Below are 9,466 nucleotides of genomic sequence, written 5' to 3'. Positions count from 1 at the left end.
CGCACGCTCGCTTCCGTGCCGCGCCTCTCGCCGGATCCACTGCATCGTGTGCTCGCGAGTCGCGTCTCCTCCGGATCCACCGCATCCTGTGCTCTCGCCGGATCCATCGCACGCTCGCGTCTCTTCCGCTCGTCCGCCATCACTGCACCAAAGGCCGGGTGTGCTCCACTGCTCGCGTCTTGCCTCGCTTCCTGCAGCTGTGCTTCCTGGTGAATGCTTGCGTCTCGCTGCGCCGCTCCTCCGTCCCTCCCTCGCTTCTCTTCTGCGATTATTGCTGCCTGCACTTCACTGCTTGATTCTGCCGCTGCAACAACAGTCAACACGTAATCTCTTTTTTTTTTCAGTTATTCTAATATTCTATATTAAGTTTTAATAGTTGATTCATTGATGTTATTTCTGTTAATTTTATTGTTGTTTGATTTATGAATCTGATTAGATATGACAGAGGTTGAACTTGAAACGTTGAAATGGTTGAAATGTTATTGTTGTTAATTTTATTGTTGAATCGGCTTATGAACTGGGTTTGCTGACTATGAATATGCAGTGATTTGTTGAGTGTTGAATTGGTTTATGAATTATTTTGATGATTATGAATGATTTCTTTGATTGTTGAATTGGTTTATGAATTGGTTTTGTTGACTATGAATATGCAGTGATTTCTTAGTGTTGAATTGGTTTATGAATTATTTTGATGATTATGAATGATTTCGTTGATTGTTGAATTGGTTTATGAATTATTTTGCTGATTATGAATGATTTCGTTGATTGTTGAATTGGTTGATGAATTGGTTTTGCTGACTATGAATAGGCATTGATTTGCTGAGTGTTGAATTGGTTTATGAATTATGTTGCTGATTATGAATGATTTCGTTGATTTGAGTTTATGAATTGGTTTTGCTAACTATGAATATGCAATGATTTTGCTGATTATGAATGATTTCGTTGATTGTTAATTGGTTTTATTGATTATGAATACGAAGTGATTTTGTTGAGTGTTGATTGTTGCTGATGGAATGATGTTGAATTTTTTTAGATGCTCCGACTTTGAAATTATTCATTGGATATAGTTTATGGATTGTTATTCTTATTCTATCAAATTAAGATATTATTGTAGTAGTAATGATTAGTTTTATGTTTATTTTCGTATTAGTTATATTTAGAATTTGAGACTCGATTGTTGTTAAAATCTTTGTGAAGACATGCATACCGAATTTTAAGTTTTTTATTATTTTATATTTTTATTTAAATAAGACTTAGTCAACCGGTTGAACTTGTGACCCATCGGTTGAACCAGTGACACAATGACCCAGTAACTGACCGATTTGATCCCCGGTTCGGTTTTGACAATTATGCGTGGGATTATTTTATGGTGGAAACTCAGGTGCAGTCGACTTCACGTGAAGTTGATACCTGAGAGTCGTTAGATGATTTGACTGATTTGACTAAATTTTCATCTAACGGCTCTCAGATATCAACTTCACGTGAAATCGACTTTACCTGAGTTTTCACCTTATTTTATTTGCTTCAATTTTGGTAACCCACCCCAATTTTCTTATTTGCTTGTTCGTATTCTCTCTTTTTCTCCTCCTTTTCAAGATCTATGCCACCTTGTCGATAAATAAAACCATTCAGGCATTCAATAGATCAGATCTATTCTTGAGTTATGATTTACTCAATTATTACTTGTATGATTCACATCTTACTATGTTTTTGTTACAGTTGGTGTAAGAAAAAGTGAAGAATAGTGCATTCTAACGTGTGAAAATGGTAAGGGATCTTCAATTCTGATTCTTGAATGAGTTTTTTGTCCGTTATTATTTTAATTTTAATTTTATCTACTGAGGGCAAATGCTTTTTTGGTTTTTGACATCCATTTTACACATTTGTTTTCAGTCTGCGCTATTCAATTTCCATTCGTTCCTTACTGTGATACTACTTGGAATATGTGCCTGCACTTACTTCAAGATGCAGTTTCCAGCAGTCCTTGAACAAAGAACTGGGTATGTATTTGCATCTATATACATACATACATACATAGATACGTTTCTATATATATTACTGTTCGTTCATACATTTTACCTTTCATTGTTGCTTTTTGTTGATCCAGGATTTAGTAAAAAGTGATAGTGATAGGTAATAGATATAGAATAGATTGCACTACGGTAGTGTTTATGGAGATGTTGAACACTTGAACTGTTGATTATCCATTATGGCTTCATCTAAATACATATGCTTTCATTATGAATGTTGCTTTTTGGTGTGTTGTTGTGAGGATATAGTATTCACTTTAGGGTTAGGATATTAATCTATGTTTCTTGGAGCAATTCAATTTGCCCACATGTTCGATGACTAGCTTTTACTTATTACTAAAATGGCATATGTGATACTCTCTTGATTTTTAGATGGAGGAGAATGGAAGAATAGGGAAGCTTTAGTTCAGCCATGAAAATTTCTATCCCATTTTTAGCCTTCAACCAAAAACAGCCTTTTTCTAAACCTTTATCAGTTTACCTTGTTTGGGAACTTATCTAAACATCTAAACATGGAAAACAATTGGGGATAATAGTTCCTTGTCCTCAATGTACTCCCTAGTCTTCCTAATGTTATTTTTATCGAAAATTTTAGAGTTCTCTTAATCATCATAGTTATTAATCTTGAATACTAAAACAGAGCAGCTGAACCTTAATATGCTTCAATAGGATACAGGAGAGTGAGATTGTTATCACATTGAAGAGTAAGGCACAAGATGCAAACATTTATAAATAACACACAATCATCATCAATCTGATGCAAATTTAACAAGTCACTACAACAGAAGTCCTGTAGCATAAGTGAGTAAACAAATTACAGAACCAAAGCATAGTTATGTTTAGGTCTCTAGGACTTAAAGTAACTTATGTTTTAAAACCCTAAACATGCTCATTGGTTGGAATAATTGTCTTCAATATACTACACGTAACTTTCCATGTTAATTTCATTGGCTTATTCCTCCTTTACATATTATATAGGTTCTGTCCCTATGATCTAGAAAGACTTGAACTAGTTTTCTTCTTCACTTTTGCTTGCTGCCTCACGTTTTTTATAGGTGAACCAGTCCCAACCACATCAACCCTAAGTCAAAGTATCATTATGAAAAATCAACACATCTCTAGCACATTCTCCATTTCCATGGGATTGGATCCTCTCATGTTAAATTTTCGAATGATCTTATTGCTTTTTCATCGTTATTTCTTTTAGAAAAAAAAAAACACCCAATTTGGTCCTCAAGGAATTCTAAATCGGATGCTTTGGTCCCCAATATTTATTCACTATAAGTCCTCAAGAATTACTCCCGCCAAACAAATTGGTCCTTTCGTCATTTTGAAGGGGGACTAGGGACCTATTTGTCCAACACATTGAAAATTTGATTGAAAGTGACCAAGGGACCAATCTATCCGACAAGAGTAACTCTCAAGGACTTTTGGTGAACAAAAATTTGTTGGGGACCAAAGTGTCCGATCTGAAAATTTGAGGTATTTACTCTTTCTTTTATGTCATTCTTGTCTGGGTCCCATTTTTAAAATCAATGGTGAGTAATCTCACATGATAATGACTTGTGAACATCTAACATTTGGACGATCTGTTCCCTTATCTTGATTCTTGACTCATTTATCCTGCCAAATACTCTTTGCTTTGTTAAATGTTATTTTGATATACTTAACTAAATCCAGGTCGTACAAATTTGGTTGCTAAATCTTTTTAGTGGGCGATTTTGATCTAAAAAACCTTTGAAGAAACACAAGCAGAATCGGAAGGGTAAAAGAAAAAAGAAACTATACAATCCATAGGAAACAGGGGTCTTGGATTTTTAGTCTGCATAGTGCAGTAGTGGCTGCTATATGGTGTGACTTTTGGTTGTGATTGAAACATGTGTTGATACACCTTTAGCATCATAGCTTCCCCATGGATGGTGTGCGCATGACTGCACCATTATTTTCTGTTATTGAATAGAGTCCCTAATTTTAACGATATCTGCGGTTACCCTTTCTCTTTCTACAAATGTTTGATAATATTCACTTATTCACATGTGAATTTACATGTTTCGTCAATCACAATTCTTTTTGGAACCTTCACCTAGTTATATTATGTTTTGATTCTTTGAATCATTGTATATATCTTTTGGATTTTGCAAATGTGTTTGCTTTCTTCATAGCATATGTTTAGATCTTGCTGAACAAGTGACACTAATCACTAATGACAAGTTCTTTTGCGACAGATTTCGTGGGTTCTTTTGGAAGGCGGCAAGAATAGGTAACAGTCTCCTATTTGATTTACTATTGGGTGAAGTTTCATTTTAATTTTTCATGTGCACTTTCAAATTTCTGGTTGTTTTCTTTGTTTATGCTATGGAAATGACTGGAGCAGAAAGAAGGGTAGGGAAGAAGCCATATCTGCATTTGGGTTACCATGGATTTGTATTTTATGTTTCCCTTTGCTTCTGTAAAAAAAAAAAAATTCCTTTTTATTTTTGGCTCCATGTGATTGATGCTCTAAAGATTTCTCCATTTGTCAATTTATCATGTATTGCTATTTTTCTAATCAATCAGTTTGTTAACCCTAGTCCAATCCTGACTTATCAAACCATAGTTAGTTGTACTTGCACCTTCTTACCTTTAAACAAGAAGGATATGGACTCTTAGTGAGTGTTTATGACTTACCTTTCTTGGTTGAAAATCTAGGGATATAATAATTCATTATGATTTTATGATGGATGCAAATAGAGAAGGTTTGGATTTTAGTCGTAATCTCATTTTATTTCTGTGCCAATATTCATCTTTTACAACCTCAACCACTTCTATAGATATTTATGTATCTTTTCTATAAATCCTAGCTATGTTGGAGCATTCCTCCTTCGAAATGCATTTTAATGTCCTGTGATCACAAGGCTAAATTATGGTGGAATCCTTGAGTCCTAGCTTTACCATTGTGGGGATGTATTGAGGAATATATTTTTGTGTTAGATATTTATTTTGCCCAGAAAGCTCTAAAATGAAATGCTACAAAGTAAGTGAGCATAAAAAATATATTTGATTGGATGATAATCAGTGATTTTATCTTCTGGAGTTGTTGCTGAAACAGGGGAGCGATTAAGCCCGTGGGTATCCGTAGGTTGCTTTATGATGGGTGTTTCAATAATCTTCTTCTGAGCTACATGGTACCTCTATTCAGTGGTAGGTTTTCTCTTTTAAACATACAAATATCCGTAGTCATGAAATTGATATTATTGCTTAATGTGTAATTTTGTTCCCCATAAAATAGTTTTTAAGAGTTCCCTAAACCACATAGTGACTTGTAAGGCTGTGTTGTTTTCTGTATAATAATGTTCATAATTCAACCGCTGTAATCTTTTTGTAACTCTGATTGGCGTATTCCCTAACAAATGTTAATTGTTCAATGTTTAACCTGTTAAAGAACTTGAATCTTAATCTGATGGATGTTGACTTGGTGATTGTTGATATTTTACCATTATCGTTCTCTATATATAGCTTCTCAAGAACACCCTTATGTATTGTAGACTTTTGCTTGCTGTTTTAGCGAAATTATAGATTTATGTTAAAATTACATGTTTTGACTTTTTCCTTCTTCCATGCCTTCACACCCTCCTGTCATATAAATGTTATTGATCATGTTAGCATTTATGTGACTGTCTGTGTGTGTGTGTGGATCATGGGGTTGATGTTGAGGAGAGAAGCAGACTCAATAGACATAATTTAGTTTATTAATAGAATGTAGCATAATATTGTGTATCGGTTCTTTTATTAAGTTGAATATTTCTAATAATATTTCATGAATTTGCAGGGTCATCCATTCTATGCTCTAGTGCTGTTCTATATGCTGAATGATTTGCAGGACCTGGAATTAGTTTGTACTTGCATATTTTTACGTGAGAGCCCTATGAACTTGTTCCTTGTTTCAAGCTCATTTATTAATTTACCCGATTCATTTATTAATATCTGTGTCTATTTTCTCCAGAGGCATACATTTATCATTGTGGAATGTGCATTTTATTTTTCTCCTAAACCTATTTGAACTTCCCCCACTGGTATTCTATAAGCTTCGATATGAGGAAAACTAAGCCAACAATGTTTCAATTACTCTTTCCTTCTGATAATATCAGTGGTTTTAGTAATTTGGTTCATCTTGTGGGATGATCATTTATGCTTTGCTTAGTTGGAAAGAAGAAAGAAAGTTGAGAGGAAAAAAGTAGAGGACTTCCTCGAACTGTGAGCAAGGACAGACATCATTTTTTCTCCAACCAAAAAAAGTTTTTCAAAGGTCTTCATATCTCAGAACAAAGATTCTAAAAAGAATGCATTGAAATTGCTCTAAATAATTTTAGCAAGGAGCATATAGACTTATTTTTTAATAAAATATAATTCTATATTGGGATGATTCATTTTTGAAAATAAAACTAATCCAACGTTTAACCTTTTGCAAAAAACCTAATAACTTTTAGCCTTCAAAAACTACTACTCTCATGTAATATGCATCACTCCTCCATCCATCCACCGATCTTCTTCAAATGATTGAAATAAAAGCTTTCTTCACTGTATTTTTGTTAAAAGGCTATACATGGAGGATATCTATGAAGAAACATGTGAAAGTATTAAGGAGAAAATTATGAAACCAAGAATAAAGATAAAGCTAATATCCAAGGCAAGAAAGAGAATCAACAAAGTTCAAGGAGAGCTCAGTTTAAAAGAGAAAATCAACAAGAAAATAGGGGGGAAAAAAATCAGCATGGACCTTGCAGAGATTGACCAAGACATGAAGAATTCAGAAAAACAAATTAGTTCTCAATGAATGCCACACACATGTATCTGAACAATCTGATCTGACATTCTTGGTGTTCAAGTAAAGAAACATAGTTAATTAATTATACATAGTACCTTTTCACTTTTTCAGTTTATCCCTCCTAACTTGACTTCATTTTTACTCATTTACCAGTAGCATAGGCTAAAATTAAAGGCTTTATATAAACCACAAGAATTTTCAACTTTAGAATATGTTCTCTCATTTTACGTGCAACTATATTCCAAACTCTAATTTCGAAGCAGCAAAAGAAATTAATAAGTGAGTTTCCCTCACACATCTATGTGTGTTCATCAATACTACTACATTATATTATTGTTGCTTATTACAAAATATTATGATATGATATACTAGGCTTCATTATTATATTAATTGCTCTAGCTAAATATTTGTTGTTTTATTAATTTGTCAAAATATCATTTTAGTTGGCTAATCATTCGGTAATTCTTGTTAGATGGAATTATTGCTTTAATTTATTCCCGTTAAGAGATTATTTTTGGGTAATTATATATATTTTCGAATATATTTACATAACCATATATATATCATGGTGTTAATCTCTTACTTATTAAACTTGTGTATGTGTTCTGTTTTAAAGTGTATCCAAGACTGAAAGTGAGAACCGAAGATCAAGACGATGATGATGATTTTTCAGAAAGTGATAGTGAAAGTAGGGTGTTCCTGAAGTTCATTGACTCCCTACATTTTGAAGGTAATTTTGTTTTATTTAAACACAATGTCTTTCTTTTTTCACTCCTCCAACAATTTGTTTTCTAAGCGTTGACTTCAAAGTTCCAATATGAAATTGATTGTGCATGTTTTAGGAGAAGATAACGAATAATGAGTTTTGTTCAAAATTTCTAAACGAAGATAACCTCTAATTAAAGTATGAAATTGTTCGTTAGACCGGGTCTGGAACGGGTCGGGTTCTGCGTGAGAGTGGAAGGCTGGGAGGACTTGCCAGGAGCGAGGTGCGAACAGGGTGCTTCCGAGCTGACGATGTGTGGAGGGGGAGTGCCACCTGCAAAAAGGACTCCAACGCTCAAGTTAGAAGTCGTACGAAAAAGGTGGCGGTTAGATTTAGTGTGAGTGACGTACCTGGGGGAGAGGTAAGCCCCTCCCCTTATATAGTTTGTACTTAGGACGGGTACCACATGGCCAGACCCTCTTTCTTAGAAACTTCCTATGCTAGCTATCTAGGCTCACGCGAAAGGGGACGTCGTTCGGGTCACCTCCTGATTTGGATTTGGTAACCCGTCGGGTCGGGCGGTCATCCGAGTCCAGATCTTAGGCTTGATGGGCTGAGCCAAAACAGAAATATTTACTATTTTGACTAACCTTATATTTATTATTACTATAATCATTTAATTTATTGAAAGGAAATTGTTTAGTGTGCTAATAAAATAGAAAAATTTATTTGCAAATCACTACATCAGCTTTGGGCAACCAGTTTAGACACTTATATTGTATTTTTTATTTTATTATTAAAAAAAAAAAACTTAACGTTGAGAACTTCAGCTAAAAAGGATTAAAAGCTAAAATAAGTTAGTTAGATACTTCTCCTAAACCAGCCAACATTTTCAACTTGGTTAGGATGTGAAAGTTTCACTTGTTTGTTGTTTCTAAACATTTTCTACCTAACTATACGCAAATAATAAATGGAACTATACTTCTTTTGTTTTGTTTTGTTTTTTTTTTTTTCTTGTAAAAAGTTAGCTTAGATAGCAAAATTTTATATGAAACATTATATCGATTTAGATTTAATTACTCTGTTAGTCTCTATAATTTTACTAAATTTTCAATTAGGTCCTTATATTTTTTTTAATTGGGTTCTTGTACCGTTTCTAATTTTATAATTAGATTCTTTCTACTCTAAAAAATATTAGAGTCAATTGAATATTTCTTTGCAAATTAAAATTTTAAAGTATCTATAACTAAAAACCTAACTAAATCTTTGACCATATATTTTTTGAGAAGAATATTCTGTTCGTTTTAATATTTTTTACATGAAAATGATCTAATTATAAAATTAAAAATAATATAGGAACTTAATTGAAAAAAAAATATAAAAACTTCATTACAAATTTGGTAAAACTATAAGGACCAATAGAATAATTATTGGGTTGGATCTAATAAATCCATAGTTTTAAAAATCGAACTAAATCAGCCTGTTCGATTCAATTAACCAAAAAAAAAACTACAAAACTAATTCAGTTCAGATAAAAACTTCTTTGTCAACTAAATTAGTACAAAAATTTCAAAAACTGATAAATCGGCCGAACCGATCCAGTTTTTAGCAGTTAATTTTAATAAAACACAAAAAAAAAACGTATGTTTTGTACATATATGTACTATTTTATTACATGTAATTTAATTTTAATTAAATTTTTAAACTATTAAACCTCTAATTTAACCGATTCAATAGCTGATTCGATTCTTAGAATCTTGAATAAATCATATTATGATTTACAGGAATATTGAAGAATAGCAAACAAGTTGGTGAGAGGCCAAAACAAATTGCAAGATCTAATTCTGCTGCCTTACGTCCACGTGCAGTTCTATCTAGTCCCGGTAAATTCTCGTTAATTAGCGAGAAAATTATGGCTCATATTAT

At 33.1% G+C, this 9,466-nt stretch overlaps 2 protein-coding genes across 3 annotated transcripts in view; both read left to right on the top strand.

The window, feature by feature from the left end:
- On the top strand, positions 1–6,134 carry LOC107625085 (protein kish). 2 transcript variants are annotated; one of them, XM_016327655.1, is made up of 6 exons: positions 1–323; positions 1,720–1,767; positions 1,894–2,000; positions 4,256–4,290; positions 5,119–5,210; positions 5,839–6,134. In XM_016327655.1, exons 2-5 carry the CDS (start codon positions 1,765–1,767, stop codon positions 5,184–5,186), a joined length of 213 nt encoding a protein of 70 aa, XP_016183141.1. In that variant the 5' UTR covers positions 1–323; positions 1,720–1,764; the 3' UTR covers positions 5,187–5,210; positions 5,839–6,134. The 2 variants fall into 2 exon arrangements, with proteins under 2 accessions (XP_016183141.1, XP_016183140.1); XM_016327654.2 differs by lacking the exons at positions 5,119–5,210; positions 5,839–6,134 and adding an exon at positions 4,405–4,777.
- The window catches only part of LOC107625084, a 3,590-nt gene continuing 747 nt past the window's right edge, over positions 6,624–9,466 (top strand). Inside the window, exons 1-3 of the mRNA XM_016327653.2 lie at positions 6,624–7,113; positions 7,451–7,564; positions 9,325–9,423. Of these exons, the coding sequence (XP_016183139.1) occupies position 7,113; positions 7,451–7,564; positions 9,325–9,423 (214 nt within the window). The 5' untranslated portion in view covers positions 6,624–7,112. The remainder of the gene's footprint in view (positions 7,114–7,450; positions 7,565–9,324; positions 9,424–9,466) is intronic.

Source organism: Arachis ipaensis, chromosome B02 (assembly GCF_000816755.2).
Source record: "Arachis ipaensis cultivar K30076 chromosome B02, Araip1.1, whole genome shotgun sequence".
NCBI lineage: Eukaryota > Viridiplantae > Streptophyta > Magnoliopsida > Fabales > Fabaceae > Arachis > Arachis ipaensis.
Note: the sequence above shows the minus strand (reverse complement) of the source record. Positions and strands in the feature narration are given on the sequence as shown.